This window comes from Sorex araneus, chromosome X (assembly GCF_027595985.1).
Source record: "Sorex araneus isolate mSorAra2 chromosome X, mSorAra2.pri, whole genome shotgun sequence".
NCBI lineage: Eukaryota > Metazoa > Chordata > Mammalia > Eulipotyphla > Soricidae > Sorex > Sorex araneus.
This window is the reverse complement of record NC_073313.1, coordinates 32,359,405-32,384,973: the sequence shown is the minus strand read 5'-3', so window position 1 is coordinate 32,384,973 and position 25,569 is coordinate 32,359,405. Positions and strand designations below refer to the sequence as shown.

At 39.8% G+C, this 25,569-nt stretch overlaps 2 protein-coding genes across 2 annotated transcripts in view; both read left to right on the top strand.

Annotated features, from left to right (window-relative positions):
- The window catches only part of DMD (dystrophin), a 2,715,231-nt gene that overhangs the window by 2,078,983 nt on the left and 610,679 nt on the right, over positions 1–25,569 (top strand). The window lies entirely within an intron of this gene.
- LOC105943149 (serine/threonine-protein kinase DCLK2-like) lies at positions 5,277–9,039 on the top strand. The gene is given in 2 exon segments (XM_055119832.1): positions 5,277–8,953; positions 8,955–9,039. Coding segments are annotated over 2 exon segments (3,762 nt in total).

Genomic DNA, 25,569 nt, shown 5'->3' with positions numbered 1-25,569 from the left:
AAGTTAAAATAAATCTAATACTAATATTTTCGCAAGGGATTCCTTTTGCTAATAACTGTGCTAGTGATTATATTTCTGGGTATATATGCTGATTTTATCTTCTCATAAAACTTATATAGAAAGTGTATATAGTTTCCAGTTCCTAATTTTAAAATGTGAAGGATAGAGAAGTTGTTGCTACTCTTAGAAATCAGATTTTATCTTCTATTCATGGGCTATGTGGAGACTAAAATTAGAAATCAAGAATATATCATTAGAGTATACAAGAAAGCGATTATAATTTGGGGTTTTTTTGGGGGGAGGGTAAAGCAACTCCCAGAAGTTCTCAAGGCTTACTCCTGCTTCTTTCCTTAGTAATAACTCCGAGAGTCTTGGGGAATAACATGGGGTTCAGGGGACCAAACACAGGTCAGCAGCATACAAAGAAAGCACCCTAAACACTGCACTAAATCTCCAGTTCAACAGTGATAATTTTTAATTCAGAAGATTTTATTACTGACAAAACTTGAAGTAGAATACTAATGGTATTTAATCTTATACTGCCAAAGAGTTTTCATGTTGTTTTACTATTAAAAACTTAAAACCATACTTGAAAATCATTTGATGTTTTTGAAAATAGAGACACAATGTCCTGTTTAATTCTTCTCCAATTCAGGGAGAATTTAAAAGGGAGGATCTGGCCCTTCTTTCTAATATCTTCACATTAAGGGGTGAGATTGGCTGGTTTATCTCTTAGACTTTATTTTAGGATATGTGGAAATAGACATAAGAAAATGCTGGCTAAGATAACTGGGTCTCTTTGTTCCATAAAGGCTTTCTGATTCCTGTCCCTGAGATTGCCAGAAGAGTCTGTCAGCCTCATGAGGCAATCATCAAGCTGTGTCTCCAGAGCTGAGGGCTATGATTATATCATCCAGCCTTCCTTACAGTAACATTGCTGGTGACTGTCCTTGCTGTCCCAGTGAAATGGTTTGCAAGGTTCGCTTCTGAGTCTTTAAAGTAGTCACAATACCTATATTCAAGAAAAAATGCCCATGTTTCTGATATTTTAATGGTTTAGAATCACCTATATTTTCCTTTAATCTTCCATTTCTTATACCTACATATTTGAATCTTTCCTATAATGATTGTTTTACTATTTATTTTTTTTAATTTTATTGAATCACCGTGAAATAGTTACAAGCTTTCATGTTTGGGTTACAATCTCACAATGATCAAACACCCATCCCTCCACCAGTGCACATTCCCCATCACCAAAATCCCGGGTATACCCTCCCTTTCCTACCCTCCCCCTGCCTCTAAGGCAGACAATATTCCCCATACTCTCTCTCTACTTTTGGGCATTATAGCTTGCAACACAGACACTGAGAGGTCATCATGTTTGGTCCATTATCTACTTTTGGCATGCATCTCCCATCCCAACTGGTTCCTCCAGCCATAAATTTCTTAGTGTCCCCTTCTCTATTCCATATACCTTCTCCCCTCTGCTCATGAAGCAATCTTCCAGCTATGGGGCAATCCCCCTGGCCCTTTTATCTACCATCCTTGGGTGTCAGCCTCATGTGATGCTACCCTACACTCCACAAATGAATGCAGTCCCTCTATGTCTGTCCCTCTCTTTCTGACTCATTTCACTTAGCATGATACTCTCCATGTCTATCCATTTATAAGCAAATTTCATGACTTCATATCTTCTAACAGCTGCATAGTATTCCATTGTGTAGATGTACCAAAGTTTCTTTAACCAGTCATCTATTTTAGGGCACTCAGATTATTTCCAGATTTTGGCTATTGTGAACAGTGCTGCAATGGATATATAGGTACAGATGTCATTTCTACTATGCTCTTTTGCATCCTAGGGATATATTCCCAGAATTGGTATTGCTGGGTCATATGGAAGCTCAATTTCTAGTTTTTGAAGGACTGTCCATATTGTTTTCCAGAAAGGCTGTTCCAGTTGGTATTCCCACCAACAGTGAAGGAGTGTCCCTTTTTCTCCAAACCCTGGTTGCTTTTGTTCTTTTGAATGTGTCTCTGGTGTGAGATGATATCTCACTGTTGTTTTGATTTGCATCTCCCTGATGACTAGTGATGTGGAGCATTTTTTCATGTGCCTTTTGGCCATTTATATTTCTATTTTTTAATGTATTTTTTTATTGAATCACCATGTGGAAAGTTACAAAGCTTTCAGGTTTAAGTCTCAATTATACAATGCTCAAAAACCCATCCCTTCACAAGTGCACATATTCCACCACCAAGAATTACAGTATACCTACCCCCACCCCCACCTCCCTAGCCCCCCACCCCACCTGTGTAACTGATAAATTTCACTTTACTTTGATTGCATTCAATATTTCAACAAAAAACTCACTATTATTGTTTAGAGTTTCTCCCCCCAAAGTCGGACCTGCTGAAAAGGAAGCATTTGATAATTTGTTTTCCATTGCTGAAAATGAAGAGATATGAGGTTGAGCAGCCGCAATAGCAGCCACATGGTTTTGGATTTCTGTATTTTAGTATTTTAGTAACTAAGTGCAGAGGAATTTCAGCCAAAAATTGCATCATTGCAAACTTTTACCTCTCTGCTACTTTATATTCCACATATGAGTGCAATTTTTCTATGTCTGTCTCTTTCTTTCTGACTCATTTCACTCAGCATGATACTTTCCATGTTGATCCACTTATATGCACATTTCATGACTTCATCTTTTTTGATAGCTACATAGTATTCCATTGTGTAAATGTACCAAAGTTTCTTTAACCAATCATCTGTTTTTGGGCACTCTGGTTTTTTCCAGATTGTGGCTATTGTAAACAGTGCTGCAATGAACATAGAAATGCAGACGTCATTTCTATTATACCTTTTTGCCTCTCCTTTCTTCCCAAAGAACAAGAGAGTGGTGATAAAATAGAGAAAATAGTCCTTCACAGAATAGAAGTCCAGTATGAAATACCAACTAGGATAAGTCCATCTTAAAAGCTAAGTTAGGGTGGAAGAAGACAACAATAAGAAAGACTTAATTTGTAAAAGAATGTATGCTTAGAGGCTGTAAGTGACCTAGTATTTCCATTTGTAAGTTGGTAATTAAGAGAAAATCGTTAGATATATGGGCATATATGCACAGTTTATTTCCTATGTAACCCTTAATTTTTAATCAGACAAGTAATTGATTTTGCCAACCATATGGCATAGTTTAGTCTCCATAGTCCTGAGAAAATAATGATGCTCTTTTGATATAGAAAGACAAAGACAGATGTTAGGGGAAATCATCACTGTGTCACTGTCATCTGATTGCTCATTGATTTGCTGGAGCGGGCACCAGTAACGTCTCCATGGCGAGACTTGTTGTTACTGTTTTTGGCATATATACCACTGGGAGATTGCCAGGCTCTGTCTTGAGGGTGGGGTACTCTCCGTAGCTTGCCTGGCTCTCCAAGAGAGACAGAGGAATGGAACCCAGCTCGGCCGCATGCAAGGCAAACACCCTACCTGCTGTGCTATTGCTCCCCCACCCAGGGAAAATCATACTGATCAAAATCTCTGCCAATAGGCTATGACAAATCCCATTGAGAGAGGAAGTCATTTAACTTTCATAAGAGATAAGATGGTATTCCTTTGGCAACATAAGCTGCCAACAATGATCATCATGGCATTCAGTTCATTTGGCAGAACTTAGGTTCACTTCACAACTTTCCCCTGGGCTATTAAGATTGGTCTAAACTTGGCCATGGCATCTTTGAAAAATTATTTCTTGATCATTTTAAACTTTCTTTTCCAGTGTCAAGAGAGATTTACCCAGGCTTAGAGTTTTCATTTATTTTTTTCCCCTTTCAGCGTTTGAAAAAGAAATTCCTTTTTTGTCTGCTCTGTGATTGCTTTTGTGTCAAATTCAGCATAAAAGCTCTTCAAACGTGATGGCATTAGCTGTTTTGTGCTTGGCTGAGCTAAGAGTACATGAATTCAATAGAGAAGTGAAATCTTGTTTGAGCCTAACTGATTTGGCTATATAATACTTAAAACTATCTGAGGCAAGAAATCCAATCATTTATTAAATTATTAAATAAACATTTTGAAGCTGAAAATGGTTTGAAGATGTTCTTGAGGGCATTTGAAACATACACTTTAATCCTATAATTAATATCAAATTTTGAACTTGCTGCATTTGGTAAATTCAGTGGTTCTTTGAGGATCTAAAATTATTTTGCTAGGAAAGAAGCTAATCAGGGAGTCCTGTTTCAAATAGGGAAGGGTCTTAAAATATTAATAATTTGGAGAGATAGGTGTTACCAGATAATTTACATAACTCTTAGGGAATACTGTTGTGGGTGCTAGATTATTTCATTTGTTTTTTTTAACTTTTACTTTTTATCGCTGCACAAAATTAAATAGAAAATTGCCTTGAAATGGTACTTTGAGGTTTTGAAGTAATCATTATTTTAGTAAGCTGCGATAATGAAAAAGTATCAGAAATCTTGTCAGGACCTGCTATTTTTTTCAAGTGTTTCCTATATTCTTTTAGTCTCTCTTAAGGTTTACTCGTGATTAGGGAGAAAAATGAGTAACTGAGTAATATTTTTTTCTTCCAAAGTATGCATGCAGCTATTAAATTTCTCAAAGTCTAAAACATCGGGGTTCCCGCATCACTGATAAAACACAGGAAATAGCCTGGTTTCCCCAGAAACTTCTATACTGTATAAATACTAAGAAGTCGCCAGACTTGACTAAATGTACGTGCTTGATCACACCACACTTTGGTGTGTTTTCACAGTTTAACTTATTCTGTGCCTGAAAATATAATGTTGCCACTCTGTAAATTCACTCATCCATAAAAGTAACAAATAGCAAAAATGGCCTTGATTGCCTTTTGTGAACTCTGGAAATTAACCAACGGTTGGCTACAATCACATAAATTGCTGAACCTTGGTAAGAACAGTAGCATTTGAGGCTTTTTAACCTGACCTCTGCCCGTTAGTTCCTCGGTGGTAGCCCTGAAAATCTGTCTTACAGTCACCGGAGAAGCTGGACCAAAATTGGAGCTTCTCAAAGCACAAAATCCATTCCATTTTTTGAACATTAGCACTATCTGACCTGTCTTCCCCTGAGGAGGTAGCTCCCTGGAACAAACATTAGGAGTAAGACCTTTTCGTTATGTGATCTGGCTTGAAACTAACTCCCCAGGGGAAGCTCTAGCCCCCAGTGATGTCGCTAAAACAGTCAGCGCCAATGGATTTTAAAAGCAGCTACGTGGCACCTGCGTGGGGCTCAGCGCTTGTGGATGACGCAAGGTGGGCGGGCCCCAGTGCTTTGTGACAACATGCAGATGTATCTCTTGTCTCCATGGCTACTGCAAAGCAGGGCTCAGTCTTGGCAGGTCCACAGGTGTGGCAGGACACCCAGGCCATCACGGGAGTCTAGGGGCACTTCACCAACCCGCCTTACCTCGCTGCCCAGCCCGGCAGGGATGTCCAACTCCCCCAAGACTCACAGCCGAGCATGCGCTGGGTCGCACACTCTCAGAATCACCGTGCACACCAACACCCAGATTACGCAGCCCGATCCCATTGGACAACGAGAAAAAAGACTTCAGAAGCCTTCACGGAAAGGAGCCTCCAGCTCAACCAGCGCGATGCCCCAAACCCAAAGTCCGTGGCCCGATTCCTTGGAACAGTGGAATAAACGACCTCAGAAGGCATCAGGGAAAGGAGCCTCCACCTCATCCGGCGTGATGACCAATACCCAAAGTATTTGGCCTGACCCATTGGAACTGTGGGATAAAAAAGCTCAGGAGTCAGTGCGAGGAGCGTCCAGCTCATCCAGTGGGATGACCAAGACCGAGAGTATATGGCCCGACCCGTTGGAAGAAGGGGAAAAAAGACCTCAGGAGTCAGAGAGAGCCACATCCAACTCCTCCAGTGGAGTGATCAACACCCAGAGTATGTGCCCCGACCCGTTGGAAGAATGCGATAAAAGACCTCAGGAGTCAAGGAGAGGAACGCCCGGCTCATCCAGTGGGAAGACCAACATCCAGAGTTCGCGGCCCAAACCCTTGGAAAAATGGGAGAAAAGATCTCAGAAGGAATCAAGGAGAGGACCATCCAGCACATCCAGTGGGATGACCAAAACCCAGACTTTACGGCCTAAACCCTTAGAAGAATGGGAGAAAAGACCTCAGGAGGAGTCAAGGAGAAGAACATCCAGTACATCCCGTGGGATGACCAACACCCAGAGTTCACGGCCCAAACCCTTGGAAGAATGGGAGAAAAGACCTCAGAAGGAGTCAAGGAGAGGAGCTAGCAGCACATCCAGTGGGATGACTACCACCCAGAGTATGTGCCCTGGCTTCTTGGAAGAATGGGATGAAAGACCTCAGAAGGTTTCACAGAGAAGGGCGTCCAGTTCATCCGGCGGAATGACCAATGCCCAGAGTTTGCAGACTGAACCCTTGAAACTGTGTGAAGAAAGACCTCATAAAGAGTCAGGGAGATGGAGACGAGCACCCAGCTCATCAGATAGGATGACGAACACCCAGACTATGTTGCCCAAACCCTGGGAACAGCAACAGCGGGACAGAAGACCTCAGAAAGAGTCAGGGAGAGGAGCCTCCAACTCATCCGCTGTCATGACCAACATCCAGAGTTCACGGCTCCAACCCTTGGAACAGCAACAGCAGGACAAAAGATCTCAGAGAGAGTCAAGGAGAGGAGCCTCCAGCTCATCCGGCCTGATTATCAACACCCAGAGTACGTGGCCTGACCCCTTGAAACCGTGTGAACAAAGATCTCCGAAGGAGTCAGTAAAAGGAATTGCCAACTCATCTGGTGTAATGACCAACACCCAGACTTTGTGGCTTGAACCCTTCAAACAGTGGGAAAAAAGCCTTCAGGAGTTAGGAAGAGAAGAGCCCAGCATGTCCAACATGATGACCAACACCCAGAGTATGTGGCCCAAACCTCGGGAACAACAACAGTGGGAGAAAAGGCCTCAGAGAGTGTCAGGGAGAGGAACCACCAACTTCCCAAGAAGCAGAAGCCGCTTGGACTCCACCCTGGTGCACAACACCCACCGTAGGCCCCATCGCAAGCTTAACTGGAGGTACCTCAGCTCTGAGAACAAGGCCCCAAAGGTGCGTTTCTTCTGTAATGGGGACTGCTCCTTCAACGGCTTGGTGTGCTCTGTTTCCAGCAGCACTTTCCACTCCTTTGATGCCCTGCTCCAGGAACTCACCCGTTTGCTGGCTGACCAGGTGAGCCTGTCCCAGGGAGTTCGAAGGATCTACACCATCGATGGAAGTCGCAAGATCACCTGCCTAGGGGAGTTACAGGAAGGTGAAAGTTATGTGTGTGCTTCGGATGAACCATTTTGTCAAATTGACTACATGCAAAATCGTTCTCCATCCTGGTGTGTAAATATCAAGATTGGGACCTCTGGAGCCTGGGGTACTACCTCTTCCACTAAAAGTGAAGAGAAGAACAGTAAATATCTTCTCCAACCCAGGTTAGTCACCATCATTAGAAGTGGAGTGAAATCTAGGAAATCTGTGAAAATCCATCTCAAAAAAAAGACTTCTCCTTCCTTGGAACACGTCTTAACAAATCTCTCCCAAACCATTAAACCAGAGTCAAGAATGGTCAGGAAACATCATACATTGGAAAGAAAGCAGGTTAGTTCTCTAGAAGATATTTTTGGTGGTAATGTTTCTATTGCATGTAAATCAGATGAAGTCCCTCATCCTCAGGATAATCCTGCATCTGACTACGACCAGCATCTTCCCCCTGAGTCATCACAAACTTCCTCCAGGCCCATTAAGTGTTCTGTGTCCAACAGTCCTGGAACCTCTTCAGGCAGCAAACAACATGCATTATTTAATGGAGCACCTAGCAGCCACCTTGGTACTCCTAAAGGTACAAAATCCTTGGCTTCCTCTCCAACTAAGCAGGATATCTCCCCAGCAGCTTCCCAAGGATTTAAGAAGCTGTCTAGACCTGGCACATCTTCTTCCAGTGTAAAAAGCAGAGCTGAACATAATCGTTCCTTGAGTCCCAGTAGTGTCACTGGGAGTACCAAATCATCTGGATTCTCAACTTTTCTTGATAAATACAAGATTGGGGAAGTTATCGGTAATGGAAATTTTTCAGTAGTCAAGTTGTGCACAAACCGTTACACTGGAGAGGAGTTTGCCCTAAAGATCATAGATAAAGCCAAATATCGCAAAAAGGAATATCTGATTGCAAATGAAGTGACCATATTACGTGAACTGAAGCATCCGAATATCATTACGTTGGTGGAGACCATGGAGAGAGAAAAAGAACACCTTTTGGTCATGGAGCTGGTCAAAGGAGGAGATCTCTTTGATGCTATTGCTTCTTCCAGCAAATTCTCGGAGAAAGAAAGCAGCGCTATGTTGCAGGACCTGGCCAATGCCCTCCATTATCTCCATGGCCTGCTTATTGTTCATAGAGATATCAAGCCGGAGAACCTGTTGGTAGTTCAGCATCCTAACGGAACCAGGTCCTTGAAGGTTGGAGATTTTGGTTTGGCTACGGTGGTATCAGGCTTGCTCTACACGATCTGTGGTACACCTACATACTTGGCTCCAGAAATTATTGCCGAAAAGGGCTATGGCTTGAAGGTGGACATATGGGCAACTGGTGTGATTCTGTATATTCTGCTCTGCGGCTTCCCACCATTTCTCAGCAAGAGCAATAATCAGGAAGAACTCTATAGTAAGATCTTAGCTGGACAGGTACAGTTTCCAAAACCCCACTGGAATAACATCTCGGGTACAGTAAAGGAATTAATCCGTCAAATGCTTCAGGTAGATGTCCAATCTAGGTATACTGCAGCTCAAATCTTGAGACATCCCTGGGTGCCAGATTATGCGTCTAACAAGATCCGTATGCATACTGAAGTAACAAGTAAGTGAAAGTAGAATTTCCGTAGTGTTTTCCCTGTGGACCACCACTACCAACCTATCTATCATCATGAATAAGGATTTAGATAAGACATTTTCTGTGGCACACAAAGACAGGAGGCAGTAAGTTCTGGATGGAGCCATCTCTCCTCTCCCTCCCCCAGATAAACAGCCCCTCTGGCTGTGATGCCCTTACATACCTGGAATCTCCCATCCTCGCCATGCCCTCCCCCTACTGTGAGCGGTAAGCAGGTAGAGACATGATGTACTTGAGCTGCCATGTGTCATCTGGAAGTGATCCACTGTTTTATATCAATATCTTAAGGCTTTTCACTGAAGATATTCTTCCACTGCACCTTTGTATAACTATTGAAGGACCCAGGACCTCTGTCAGTTTGGGCAACAGAGACAACAAAGATTTGCTTTAACTCTCTGTGGATTTTATTTATTGACATCCTATAACATCATCAATGGAAACTAGATCTATACCACCCAGGATTTTACACATTTTAAATTCCTCTGCAATTTTAATGACTTTGGAGTGCTCTCTCTTTACGCACAAAAGATTTAGACCTGCAGAGCCCCTTTTACATATCTGGGGCCCTTTCCTTCACCAACAAGGATTTAAGAACAGCAGGATTTGGGCAAGCAACAAGCACCCAGAGGACATCTGCATATCACATCCACCATCACCCTATGCAAGAGGTGCTTTCAGGTGCTGGTATCGCAGTCTGGCCCTACCATGTAGGATGCTGATGACAACAGGTGTGCCTTTTTCCACAGATGACTTGGGCAGGTAAATTTTTTCACAGATGCTTGCATATCCCCACCTTGTCCCACATATATTGAAGGGAACACTAATAGAATTATCTTTTGGGTTTTTACAGTGTGAATTACGGTGCATGCAGCCCTGGGTGGATTCTTGCTGGTGAGTTAGCCAGCAGCCAGGCTCCAGATGGTCACCAAAATCTGTTCTGCCTTTGCAGTGGGGGCATTAAGCTGCTGAGGACAAGGTCCCACATGCAATCAGCATGGCTGGAGGTACTCCCAGCATATATTCTGATTCCAGGCTTCTAAACAGTTCTGGATGCTTTCATGCCCCCAGTCCTGCTCCTTTTGAGGGTCGTTATAAATCATGTATGTATTTGTGTGCCTTCTTATCTTTGCCATCGGGGAGCCTATAATTCTTGATTATTGATAGTTACCTGCCTTTGACAAGTGTACCCAACCTGTAGAAACTCCATAAAAATGATAAAAATGTAAAAATTGTAAAATGCTTCCTGAGATGATGAGACCAATGAATGTGTTCAGGGCCAGTGATGTTGCCATGTTGTGTGAAGTACTGGATTTGATCATTAGCATATAAAATGGGTATAGGTAAAACTGAGAGAGAGGATCTGGAGAATGTAATATCCACAGGAGACTCTGAGGATCTCTACAATTTTCCTGAAAGATCTAGAATCTATTCATGTATTTGAGTTAAAACGAGAGTTTCAATTGTATACAGTTATGAACCTGAACCAAAAAGATATTCTATAGTTTAAAAATATAGTAACTAATTAAATTTCTACTTAGGATACCCTATATTAAATATATTCTGGCAGAAAAAATTGGTAAAGGTTAAAATATGTCAATGGGAAAGTCCATTTTGAGAAATGGAACAAATGAAAGTATTAAGAGGAATGTATTAAAAGGTCAGAGAGATAGTAGAGGAAGTAAGGCCATCACCTTGTATGTGGCTAATCTGTTTTTAATCCATAGAACTACATACGGTCCCCTGAATACTATAAGCAGTGATTACTGAGGATAAAGTCAAATGTAAACCCAAGTAGAGAGAGAGTATGGGGGAAATTGTCTGCAATATAGGCAGGGGGTGGGTCAGAAAGGCGGACTATACTGGAAACATTGGTGGTGGAGAATGTGCACTGGTGGAGGGATCATTGTATGACTGAAACTCAAACATGAAAGTTTTGTAACTATCTCATGGTGACTCAATAAAAATAAAAATGCATGAAGCAAAACTGGCAAAAGAAGGAGGCAATTGAATAATTTAATGTAAGCAGAGACTTTTATTTTCTTTTACTTTTAAAAACGTATTTTTATTGAAGCACCATGAATTACAAAGCTACAAAGATATTTGTGAATCATTTCCGGTGTAAAATGCTGCAACACCAATCCCTTCATAGGTATCCATTATCCTCCATCTATGTCTTCAGTTTCCCTCTCACCTCCCAGGTTGCCTCCATCACAGGCACATTTCCCCTTTTCCATTGACCTAGAGTTTCCTTCCCTAACCTATCCTCCCTCCATCACCACCCCAGTGGAAAGCTTCCTACTGTAGACCGGTTTCCCTGCTCTTCCTTTCTATTGCCTTTGGACATTTGATAGTCCCTTAGGAAGTTAAACAGAAATTTTAGTACCTAATATTTGGTTCATTTATTTGGGTTGTGGGGACACACCTGGTGGTGTTCTCGGGTCTATTTCTGCTCAGGAATGACCTCTGTTGGTGCTCAAGGGACCATACGTGGCACCAGGAATGTAACCCACAATAGCCACATACAAGGCAAGTGTTTGAAACCCTGTACTAATCTCTCCAACACAATATCCCATTCTTAATAATGGATTGGACAACTAGGCATAGATCACAAGGAAATGGGAGACTTGGGAAAGCATTGTTGGTGGTGATGGGGTGTGTATCCAAGGAACTGAGTACAAGAAGAAATCTGCAGCAGTTCTTGCATAGCATGGGCACTAAGTTTCTGCCAGTCTTACTAAGCAGTTATCTAGGTGGACCTGAACTCTACTTGATGGTTATGGCCTTGGAGCTGATCCCTGCCATTTGATTATTCAGGGGTCTATGGCTCTCAGTCTGAAATGAGGTTATGCTCTTCACAGGGAAAGGACAGATTAATCCCAGATGTTCAAGTCACAACATCTAGTCTTTTATCTTAGGAAAAATTTCAAGACAAGAGTGATAGTGAATAACAATAGTTTTATTGAGGAAAAGTGAAGGTACATTCAAGGAAAAATGTTAGCTTTTCCAGAGAGACCAGACAGCCTCAAAGAGGTTACATATGCTAAAGATATGGACATCTCCAGTATATAGAGCTACATAAAGTAAAAGTAAATTATTGAACACCAGAAGTTGGGGTGCAAATATCCCCCAAAATATGGAGCCCCAACTTTCTTTGGGAAACTTGCACTTTAAAGGAACTTTGTCAAAATGTTTTAGTTTGAGTTTTCTTTGAAGTTAAGAGTCCTTGCTAGGGCTTGTCAAGGAAAAGGAGTTTGGATTCTGAAGGCTTCTTCGTTTTCTGAGTGTTATCCTGATCTTTGTTCTGTCCTGTGACTGTTTCCAGAGGGTTTGATTTTGTTTTTTGTGCTGGTATCTCTGAGTTGAGATAATGGTGGGATGACTCCCTTATAGACCTTATCTTGTTTTCACACGATATAAAATTTGTTGCCATGGGCCCCCATACCTTTCTGTCTACCTCAGTATGAACTAGTAAGACTTTGAATTCTCCTGTACAATATACCACATAACAATAATGTACATTCTTTCGATTGCTTATGGAATGCTCTCTAGGCTAGATCTTATGCAATGTCATCAATCATGTCTCAATACATTTAAAAGTACTAAAACATACAATGTAGGGTTATCGTAGGAGACCCGAATAAAACTTCAAATCAGTCATAATAGTAACTTGTGGAAAATTGTCAGTTATAACAATAGGTCATAGGAGTATATCCAAGAAGAAATCAGAAAAGTAATAGAAAATATTTTAAATGAGTGGAAATAAAACATCACTTATTGGGTCAGAAGTGTAGCTTACTCTCAAGCTTAGAGTACTTGCCTTGAGAGTATGAGGTCCTGTGTTCAATTCTCTGAACTGCATGTTCACCTGAGCACTGAGCCAAGAGTAGCTCCCAATCAGAGACAGGTGAGGCCCTAAAACCAATAGAACAATTAAAATATGGGGTAGAATCATTAGAGTGCCTAGAATGGAATTTATAGCTGCAAATATCTTATCAAAGGTAGGGTGCTTATCTTGCACATGACTGAACTGATTTTGATATCTAGCATTCCACATAGTCCAAGCCTCCCTAGGGTGTTCCCTCAGCACAGAGCCAGGAGTAAGCCCTGAGCATCACTAGGTGCGGCCCAAAACACAAACAAAAATTCCTTAAATGAGTACTCTAACCATTTCTGTAATAAATGGTAAAAGTAACAACTGAAGGAAATAATACCAAATGTAAGTGAATAAGTAATGAAAATTGGAGTTAGGAGCCCAGGAATAATTCAGTGGCAAAAATGCATTCCTTGCAAGTGTAAGACAGTGGATTTGATCCCTGGTTCTCCCCACATGAAACAAGTCCTTGCAACTCCTTTGGGGCTCCCACCAAAAAAGATTGTACCAGAAAACCCCTCCCCACAGTGAGTAGCATAACCAAGTGTGAGAACACCAGAACCAATGGGTCTTTGAAAAAAAGACTAGATCATATGCAAGACTAGAAACACACTACAGACAGATATGATTTATAAATCCTATATTATATTGCTAATATAAATATACAATATATAAAATGTAATATAAATCATATATTGCACATGATTTATAAATCATATATTACGTTTCTATGTAAGAAATTTCTATGTAAGCATAGAAATCCTTAAGAAACTACAATAAAACCTTAAATGGCTGATTTTTATTTATTTTATTTTTTTAAGTTTTTTTTTTTAATTTTTTTTAAATTTTATTGAATCACTGTGAGATAGTTACAAGCTTTCATGTTTGGGTTACAATCTCACAATGGTCAAACACCCATCCCTCCACCAGTGCACATTCCCCACCACCAATATACCAGGTATACCCCCCCTTTCCCACCCACCCCCTGCCTCTATGGCAGACAATATTCCCCATAATCTCGCTCTACTTTTGGGCATTATAGCTTGCAACACAGACACTGATAGGTCATCATGTTTGGTCCATCATCTACTTTCGGCATGCATCTCCCATCCCAACTGGTTCCTTCAGCCATCATTTTCTTAATGATCCCTTCTCTATTCGATCTGAAATGGCCGATTTTTAACATGATTATATAACATCACCTAGTGCTGAGCTATTTACTGAAAAATAAAAGTGAAGTTCAACATCCAAAGTTTAATGTCATTAGATTAAAGGGGGGAAAGCTAGTCATCTCAATAGAAAACAAAAATAATTTGTAATTTGATGGAATCCAAACACACTCATGAGCAAAAATATTCTACAGATAAGGATTAAGTGTGGCAGGTTAGATAATATTTTTATTTTATTTTATTGAATCACCGTGAAAAAAATGCAAAGCTTTCAGGTTTAAATCTCAGTCATATAATGGTTAAACCCCCATCCTTTCACCAGTGCACATGTTCCACCACCAAGAACCGCAATATACCCCCTCCCACCCCCCACCTGAGTAGCTAATGATCTTCACTTTATTCTCTCTATACTTTAAATACATTTAATATTTCAATAGAGAACTCACTATTATTGTTTGGAATTTCCTCCCCCCACAATCAGGCCTGCTGAAAAGGCATCATTTAATAATTTGTTTTCCATTTCTGAGAATGAAGACTCTATGAGCTGGCGCAGGCACTGTTGCGGCCGTGCAGTTTTGGATTTCTGATATTTTAGCTCAGTTCACAGTCTAAATGCATTTCTGTAAGAAGCCAGTCTGGGTGCCAAGATGGGTTAGACGACCTCTCTGATCATAGTCCCAAAGGAGCAGAGGGTCCATTTCATTCGAGGCAGCTCCGGATCTTATCTGGGTGGAGAGCATGCCAGTAATGTTCCCCATCCCATGATTGCCTACAAGCCATGTCACTGCAAACTCATACCTCTGGGTTGGGAGTCTTAGGAGGTGGCTCTCTCCACGTGGGTGTTGCCACCGCCGCCATCTTCCACGCAGAAAGACAGGGTAGAGACGGAAAAATTGCCTCCCCAGGCGGCATGGGGTTGTAGCACAGTTCACAGTCTAGATGCATTTCTGTAAGAAGCTGCTCTGGGTGCCAAAATGGGTTAGAAGACCTCTCGGATCATAGTCTTTAGGAGCAGAGGGTCTGTTTCACGTGTGGCAGCTCCGGATCTTATCTCTAGATAATATTTTCTTATAAAGTCTTTTGACATATCCAATTGCTCCCAGACACCCTGCTCTTTGGGACTGTAATAGGTGATCTTTAGTGCACTGCAAGCAAATGTGTGGAAACTCAGCAGCTATAGGGTTATAAACCCTAGCTCACACTGATTTTTTTAAATGAATGAGCCCCACGACCAAGGGTGAGGTTCCAGCAATCAGTGGACTTAAAACTATCCATTAATCCAGCTCAAGTGTGGAAGCTCTGGCAAGCGCCACAACAAAGAATGCATACAAGCCCAGGTCATGACAGAAACAGCAGCCACAGCAACAAAATGAAAACAAGGGGAAATAAATTTAAATATGCTGATGGTCTCATCCTGGCTATGTATGAATCAGAATTATTTGAAAGTAGAAGCTTTGCAAGTGTAGTTAAGATTAGGTCATACTGGAGGAGGGTGGACCCTTGGCCCACTGGGATTGAGTCCTTAAAAATGAAGGAAAAAAGTCATGGAACCATGTGACTATACCAGTCCCAGGGAGAACATCACAAGCTGAGAGAGGCAGAAGTTACAGTGATATAGGCTCAAGACAGGGAACTTTCATGGATTCTCTACCACCTCCAGGGACTGGGGAAAGACAAGGAAGGATTTCTCCTGTCATTTTATTAATTTAATTTATTTTTATTGAATCACCCACCGTGAGGTACAGATACAAAGTTTTAAATGATTGACTTTCAGTAATACAACATTCCAACATCTGTCCCTTCACCAGTGTATATTTTCTACCACAAATGTCCCTCGTTTTCCCCCCTCCACCTCCCCAAGCCTGCCTCTATGACAGATACTTCTCTCTCTTTGCTTTTTGGGGATTATGATTTGCAACACAGGTACTGAAAGGTTATAGTGTATGGCCTTTTACCTACTTTCTGCACTTTAACTGGTTCAGAGTTATCATTTCCAACTACCATTGTTATAGTGGTCCTTTTTCTATTCTAACTGCCTTGCCCCCACTTCTGGCAAGTTTCTAACTGTGAACAAATCCTCCTGGACTCTATTTCTACTATTATTTGGTATTGGTCTCATTCTGTTTCTTTTTATATCCCACAAATGAGTGCAATCATTCTATGGATTTCCCTCTCCTTCTGACTTATTTCACTCTCATTTGTGTAGATGTACCATAGTTTCTTTATCCAGTCATGTGTTCTTTGGCACGTGGGTTGTTTCCAGATTCTGGCTATTGTGAATAGTGCTGCAATGAACATAGAAATGCAGATGACATTTCTGCTTTCTGATTTTAAGCCCCCAATGTATATTCCCAGAAAAGGTATCGTTGAATCGTATGGAAGTTCAATGTATAGATTTTTGAGTAGTGCCTGTATTGTTCCTAAGAAGGATGGAACAGTGGGCATTCCCACCAACAATGAAGGCAAGTCACTTTCTCTCTGCATCCATGTCAACATTGGTTGTTTTTGCTTTTTTTCCATGTGTGCCAGTCACTGGTGTGAGAGGATGTCTCATTGTTGTTTTGATTCACATCTCCCTGATGATTAGTGATGTAGAGTATATTTTTCATATTTCTTTTCCCTGTTTGGACTTCTTCTCTGAGAAAATGTTTTTCCCCACAATGATCAAACACCCATCCCTCCAACAGTGCACATTCCCCACCACCAATATCCATAGTATAGCCCCCCTTCCCACAATCCCCCTGCCTTCATGGTAGACAATATTCCCCATAATCTCTCTTATCTCTACTTTTGGGCATTATGGCTTGCAACACAGACACTGAGAGGTCATCATATTTGTTCCATTATTTATTTTTGGCATGCATCTCCTATCCCAACTGGTTCCTCCAGCCATCATTTTCTTAGTGATCCATTCTCTATTCCATCTGCCTTCTCCCCTCCTTTCATGAAGCAGTCTTTTAGCTATGAGGCAATCCTCCTGGCTCTTGTATCTACTGTCCTTGGATGTCAGCCTCATGTGATGTTATTCTATATGCCATAAATGAGTGAAGTCCTTCTATGTCTGTCCCTCTCTTTCTGACTCATTTCACTTAGCATGATACTCTCCATGTCTATCCATTTATAAGCAAATTTCATGACTTCATCTATCCTAACAGTTGCATAGTATTCCATTGTGTAGATGTACTGAAGTTTCTTTAACCAGTCATCTGTTTTAGGGCGCTTGGGTTGTTTCCAGATTTCGGCTATTGTGAACAATGCTGCAATGAATATCTAGGTACAGATGTCATTTCTACTGTGCTTTTTTGAATCTCTCTGAGGAAATTTCATTGCTTCTCCACTGTCATTTTTAAACAGGCTATCCCTTCCAAATCTTGATTTTGTTTCTAATCCATGGATCTGTGAAAGACTGTATTTTATTGTTTTATATCACACACATATATACATAGTACATGGTCATAGCAACCCTAAGAAAGTGCTATTATAGGTGGGTAGGGGCATACACAGTTATGCTCTGGGAACCATATATGCTACATTCAAGGCATGTCCTTTACCCACTCTACTATATCTCTGACCTAAGTCCCTAGAAAGCTACTAAATCCAGTAAAGGACATTTAAAAAATTCAACACTAGCATCATGATGAGAGAATAAATACTGCCCCCTCAGATTAGAAACAAGAAAAGCATGTGTACCCTCACCACATTACCAGTATGCTAGACATTTAAGCCAGGAATGATCAGGCAAGAAATTAAAAGGCATCCAGATAATAAAGGAAAAATTGAGAGTATGTCTATTTGCAGATGACAAGATGGTTTTTTTGTAGGAAATCCTAAAGCATACACTGAAATAACAGAACTGATCTCAGCCTTAGTGCTTAGAGATTATGAGAGCCAAGTGTAGGAAGAAGTGAATTTGCAGGCTGAAGTGTAAATGAGGAAGGAAACTTGTAGTGAGAAATATATATTGTTAAAGGATTGAATGTTGGAACATTGCATGACTGAAATCCAATCATAAACAACTTTGTAATTCTGTATGTGATGGTGATTCAATAAAAAGGGGACAAAGTTAAAAAGATAAAAAAAAAGAAGTAGCAGGAAGTGACCTCAAATGACCTTGAGCTTGTGCATCCATGGAAACAGTGGGAGCAAAAATAAGGAATGCAAATGCCAGAGTCAGGGATACTGGCACATATAATTGTACTTTATACTGCATGGTAGACCGGTCTCACTGGATCAAAAACAACTTTTCCATCAGAGCACTGGACTCTCCTTTGAGAGACTCACCCTGCTATATTAACAGTCCCTTTTTGTCCTTTGAGACCCATAATATAGTGCACTCATTCTGCTCTCAGGAATGGATGAATGTGATACATGTATATTAGATCTTCTATTCTAACTTAACCTAATGGAGGGGAAAAGCCTTAGAGTTGATCCACTATAGGATGCATGGACATGTTGGAATAAATCAATATAGGAAATTGCTTTCCTAAAAGCACAGGAATAAATTTGCTGCCTTTCTTAATAATTTATATCAGTTTATCACCAGAAAGGATAATAAACATCTTGGCCCACCTAGATGCATTTAAAAAATACTTAGTCATTTTTTTAAAATGTAGATGGACTTAACTTAGGCCCATATTGAGTTGCAGAACTTTTATGTATTTATTTTTATTGAATCACCATGAAATACACAGTTACAAAGGTGTTTGTGATTGTGCCATCACCTGTCCCTTCACCAGTATAGATTTCCCACCACCAATGTCCTCAGTTTCTCTCCTGCCCCCTGCCCTGCCTCTATGTCAGGAACTTTTCTTTTCTCTCTCTCTCTCTCACGCTCTTTCTCTCTTTTTTTCTTTCCCCCACCCCACTTTTGGGCATTATCGTTTGCAACACAAGTACTAAAAGGTTATCATGTTTCTTCCTTACTTTCAGTACTCAGTTCTTGTCCAGAGTGATCATTTGAACTGTCTTTATCATAGTGGCTCCTACTCTATCCTAGCTGCCCCACCCCAACAACTTGTGGTAAGTTTCCAACCATGGGCCAGTCCTCCTGCCTCTTGTTTCTACTGTCCTTAAGTGTTAGTCTCATACTATGTTTTTTTATATCCCACAAGTGAGTCCAATCATTTACATCTGTCCCTATTCTTCTGACTCATTTCACTCAGCATGATACTCTCCAAGTCCAATCACTTATAAGCAAATTTCATGACTTCAGTTTCCTGGTGGCTGCATAGTATTCCATTGTGTAGATGTACCATGGTTTCTTTATCCAGTCTTCTCAGGCAATGAGGTTTTTTCCAGATTCTGGCTATTGTGAATAGTGCTGGAATGAACTCAGAAGTGCAGATGACTTTTTTGCAGTGTTTTTGGGCCCTGAGATTATATTCCCAGAAGTGGTATTGCTGGATAATATGAAAGCTCAGTTTCTGTTTTTTTGGTGAATGCCCATATTGTTTTCCAAAAGGACGAGACCAGTTAGCATTCCCACCAACAATGAAGGAGAGTCCCTTTCTCCCCTCATTTGTGTCAGCATTGGTTGTTCTTTTTCTTTTTGAAGTGTGCCAGTCTCTGTGGTGTGAGATGATATCTCATTATTATTTTGATTTTCATCTCCCTGATGATTAGTGTATTTTTTCATGTGTCTTTTGGCCAATTGTATTTCTTATTTGTGGATGTTTCTGTTCATTTCTTCTCCCCATTTTTGATGAGGTTGGATGTTTCCTTTTTGTAAACTCCTACACTGCTTTAGACATCTTGATATTAACCATTTATCATATGGTCATTGATAAATTATTTTTTGCATTCCATGGGCTATCTTTATATATTGCTCACCATTTCTTTTAAGGTGCAGAATCTTCTAAACTTAATGCAATTCATTTTATTTATCTATGCTTCCACTTGCTTGGTCAGGGGTGTTTTATCTTTGAATATGCCATTAGTTTTAATATCATGGAGGGTTCCGCCCACATTTTCTTGTATGGGTCTTATGCATTCAGGTCTGATATTGAGGTCTTTAATCCATTTTAATCTGGTTTATGTGCATGGCATTAGAAATATGTCTCAGTTCAGTTTTTGGCATGTATCTGCCTTGTTTTGCAAGCACCACTTGTTGAAGAAGCTTTCCTTGCTCTACTTTATATTTCTTGCTCCTTTATCACAGAATAGGTTAACATATATTTGTGGGTCATTGTCAGGATATTCAACTCTGTTCCATTGATCTGTAGGTCTGTCTTTATTCCAATCTCATGCTGTTTTAATTACTTTTGCCTTGTTATAAAGTTTGAAGTTAGGGAATGTGATGCCTACCATCTTCTTTTTCCCAATGATTGCTTTTGCTATTCTTGGGGTTTATTATTCCATATAAATTTCAAGAGTGCTTGATCTATTTTTCTGAAAAATGTTATGGGTATCCTTATAGGGACTGCAATGAATCTGTATAATGCTTTGGGGCGTATTTCTATTTTAACAATGTTAATCCTCCTGATCCAATAGCAGGGGATGTGTCTCCATTTCCTTGTGTCCTCTTCTATTTCTTGAAGTAGTGTTTTGTAGTTTTCTTTGTATAGCTCCCTCACCTCTTTAGTTCAACTGATTCTGAGGTACTTGATTTTCTGAGGCACAATTGTGAATTGTATTGTTTTTCTAATATTTTTTCTCGTTCATTTTTTGTATATAGTAAAGCCATGTATTTTGGGGTATTTATTTTATAACTTGCCACTTTGCTATACATTTGCTATACAAATCTATTGTTTCAAGGAGTTATTTTATAGTCTTTAGGATTTTCTAAATATAGTATCATGTAATTTGCAAATAATGAAAGCTTGACTTATTCCTTTCCTATCTGTATACCCTTGATACCTTTTTCTTGCCTAACTGCTATGGTGATTTCTTTCAGTACTATAGGAGTATCAGGAGTGGGCAACCTTATCTTGTGACTAATCTTAGGGGGAACACCTTTAGTTTCTATCCATTGAGAAATATCATTCTCCATTGAGAATAATACTTGCTGGGGTTTTTAGTAGATGGCTTTGACTATATATTGAGGAAGGTTCCTTCAACTCTTATCTTGTTGAGTTTTTATCATGAATGGGTGCTGGATCTTGTCAAATGCTTTCTCCACATCATATGATTTTATCATATGACTTTTTTATTTTATTGATATGATATATATATTTTGATTATGTTGATGACTTGCAAATGTTAAACTGTCATTGCATCCCCAGAATGAAACCTACTTTGTCATTGTGTATGGTCTTTTTGATAAATTGTTGGGTTCTATTTGTTAATATTATTTTATTGAGGATCTTTGCATCTGTGTTTGTCACGGATATCTATTGGCCTGTAATTCTCTTATTTATTGTGTCTCTGTCTGCTTTGGGTATCAGGGTGATACTTGCCACATAGAAACTGTTTGGGAGTGTTTCTGTTCTTTCAATTTCCTGAATGAGAACCTGGCTGGATAAAATATTCTTGGTGAGGCATTCATTTCATTGAGTTTTTTCACTATATTTCACCACTGCCTTCAGGCCCAGAGGGTTTTATCTGAAAAGTCTGCTGTGAACATAGAACACAGTTGGAGTAGTCACATTTCTGATTTTAAAACTTACTACAAAGCTATGGGCTGGAGCAATTGCACAACCATAGGACGTTTACCTTTCACGCAGCCAACCTCTGTTCGATTCCTCCGCCCCTCTCAGAGAGCCTGGCAACCTACCGAGAGTATAGAGCCCACATGGCAGAGCCTGACAAGCTACCCGTGGTATATTGGATATACCAAAAGCAGTAACAATAAGTCTCACAATGAGAGACGTTACTGGTGCCCACTCAAACAAATCGATGAGTAACGGGATTACAGTGACAAGTTACAGTGACTACAAAGCTATAGTAATCAAAATATTTTGCTATTGGCATGAAGATAGACACGTAAATCAATTAAATTAAATTAACCTGAAAGTTAAGAAACACTTTCCTGTATGTTCAATTGAGTTTTTGACTACTGAGTAATTTAATGGTAAATAAAAACGCATTGTGGGTGGGATGGATAAAAATACACAAAAAATAATGATGTTAGTAGATACAAGGGCCAGAAGGATTGTCCCATAGCTGGAAGCCTCCTTCATGAGCAGAGGGGAGAAGGCAGATGGAATAGAGAAGGGATCACTAAGAAAATGATGGCTGGAGGAACCAGTTGGGATGGGAGATGCATGCCGATAGTAGATAATGGAACAAATATGATGACCTCTCAGTGTCTGTGTTGCAAGCCCTAATGCCCAAAAGTAGAGAGAGAGTATGGGGAATATTGTCTGGCATGGAGACAGGGGGAGGGTGGGAAGGGGGTGTATACCCAGGATTGGTGGAGGGATAGGTGTTTAATCATTGTGAGATTGTTACCCAAATAGGAAAGCTTGTAACTATCTCACGGTGATTCAATAAAATAAAATAAAATATTAAAAAATAATGATGTTTGACCCTACATTTCACTATGCCCACAAATGATTTTATAAAAGGACTGAGGATATATTTGAAATTAAGATTTATCCCAAATTCTGGTATAAGGCCTTTATATCAAAATCTTGGTTAAAATGTCAGGAACTTCCCAAGTAAAATGCTAAACTTCCCCAATGAAATATGAATTTCACTTTTCAAGTATAAAACAAAATAAAGCTCTCAAATTTTGTTTCATGAAACTTGAGTTTCATGAAGGTCAAGAAAAGGCCAGAGATCACAGCAGGCCACTCTTGTTTGGTAGGTGGATTTTTTTTGTGGAAAGGTAAGTTTTTAATTTTTAATTGTTTGTGGTGTGGTGCCTGGGTTCGTATAGATACTAAACATGTGCTCTGCCACTTGAGCTATCTTCTCCAACCCACAAAATCTAGTTTTTATGTGCCATTGTATTAGCTTATCTGAGGTGGACTCCAAACTAAAGGTGAATGAATTGTCCTACTCTTTAAACAGGGTTATATAACTGTGTCAGTATTTCATTCATGATGGTCTATAATAGAACAGTAACAAACAGATCTCAAATCCCAAAGCTTAAAGCAGATGGTATAAGTTCCTCATGTTGCATACTGATTGTAGATTTCTGAGGGAATTCTAGTTCTAGCTTAGAAAGAGAACAGGGTTGATGACAGCTGTATCTTGATACACATTTCTTCATTCAGAGAGGCAAGAAAGAATGTGGTGAGTAATGTCAGTGACTCTTAAAGTTTCTGCCAGGAAGTGACAGTAGCCAAAAATGAGTTACATGGTCATCTGCGATTCCATGGAGGGCTCAGTTATATAAGCCTCTAGCATGAAAAGGCATTGAATGTTTATGAAGAACAATGAAGCCTTCCATAGTAGTTTTATGAGATTTGAAAAATCGCAGAGAAAAATGTCACTTTCTGAAGATCCATCCTCTGGCATTCTCTCTGGAGTCATTTCCACCCAACCGTATCCATACACTCAACTAGACTTCTTTTCAATGCCTGGGGTAGCTGGGTGATTTGTTAATTACAACACTGCTTAAGCCTTTTAATAAAGTCAGCGAATTAAAGAGAGAGCCCAGATAAAGAGAATGCTTTCCAAAATGTCATAATGAAATTAAGGTAATGAAGCACTTGGAGGGCTCTCCTCCCTTCTTTTTGTCTAAAACTTATTCCAAGGAAGCTGGAAGAGAAATGGGGCCTGAAAATAAAGAGAGGGAAAAATAAATTGTATGCCATTAGTTTAATTATAAAAATTCATTACATGAAGCCATGTAAGACAGAAAATAATGGAACTCTAATGGGTTGGCCGATAACACATTTACTAGCCTGCTCTCAGCTTGTAGTCATTGTTGAAAGGACAAAAAGTAACAACTTTGGTATGTATTTCTCAAAGCTATTGCAAAGATTAATCATTTCCAGTAAGCTGGAAAATTAGGGCCATTTTCTTAAATAGTATCCCCTGTACACAGTGTTACCTTCTCAAACAGAGTTGTTTGATAATGTCAGAGGTTTAATAGATAAGTCTTAAAATTAGTGGTGAGAGGCTTTATTTCTGAAATAGCTTCCTTAAAAATATTTTAACATTTCTATTATAAATCCATAAAGAGGTTTTATAGGTCATTTTAATTCACACAAGTAAGAAAGAAATTGTGTTTCTTTATCTCAATAAAGAACTTTAATTCATTCTAAGGAGTAAATAGTTTCGTGATTATTTTAATAAACTAAATATGTGTTTTTCTTGCTGGCTCTGTAAATGTCTCACTTTATTATACATAATAATTTTCCAATCATGCTATAATCATCAAGAACGTTATGCTAGATTTTTTCAAAGTTCAGTTATAACAAACCAAGTCATTTCCCTTAAATTTGCTTATATTGAAACAGATCTTCCTTAATTAGATTGAGCCCTGAGTATTGGCATCAGGAGACATGGATTTTTGTGATGCCTCTTTCAATGACTAAATGCTTTGTCACCTTCAACTAGTCTCTTCACCTTCAGAATTTTTTGTTTGGTTTTCAGCCACACTCAGCGGTGCTTTGCAACTACTCCTGACTACAAACTTAGCGATCTCTCCTCGCTGTTCTTGGGGAACCATATATAGTGCTAGGGATTGAACCCGGGTTGCACACATGTAAGGCAAGTGCCTTAATATATACTTTCTCTGCAACCCACCTTTCAGAATTGTTTATGTTCCCATGTTTTTTGCAATTGTGGGATTGATAAAAAAGAAAAGGTGATAAAAATGATGAAAATAGATATGCAGGAAAGGCTGATAGAGTTGGGAACCATGTAATTCAAGGAAATGGGTTACTTAGCTTTTCAATAATAGTGAGCTCCTGAATGGTTTTCCAGAGTAGTAAGGTGATTCTTGATTGCATTTCCAAAAGATTACTTGAACTTGGAAGAAATAGGTTGGTTTCCGAGTGAAAGGAGGGAGCCAATAAAAAAGATTCTTAAAGAGTCCAAGTAATGAAGAGTTGGATAAAATGCGGATTCCATGACCTTCTATAACCTCCCAGAGTTTTAAATTTTTAACAAGTTCCCTGGGTACCCACGTCTAGCTATCTCACTCTGACAAAAGTCATGACTCTGCAAGTCAACCCAATCAAAACATAACAGTCTAAAGTACAATCAAAATTTTGCAGATATTTCATTTTGTTAAAAAAAAGGAGTCCAAGTAAGAGATGACGACAGCCCAATTTATGGCATCAGCACTGTATGTGGATGGTCTGAGTAAAAGGAAACATTATGATACAACCCCTCTGATCAGGCTACTGCTGCCTCCTCCTTCATGGGGGGTTACAATTTATACACATGAGAAGCCCAAAGATAGGAAACTCAAGGAAGGTATGAAAACAGGCAGACGAAAAGTAGACAATTTTAAACTTATGAAGATGTGGCCGAGGTTAATTATTTTAACATTCTGCCTCTAAATTTCCCTTTTTTTGTATTATGTTTCTGAGTCTGGTGTAGGATGAGTGCTTTTCACACCCGGAAACAGTTAGTTGGAGGGCTGATCTTCACAGTATACTTCTTACACTGGCTGTTTATTATTGTGTTCTGATTTTGTTACCAAACCACACCAAGTGCAGGACTTGCTCTTGGCTCTATGCT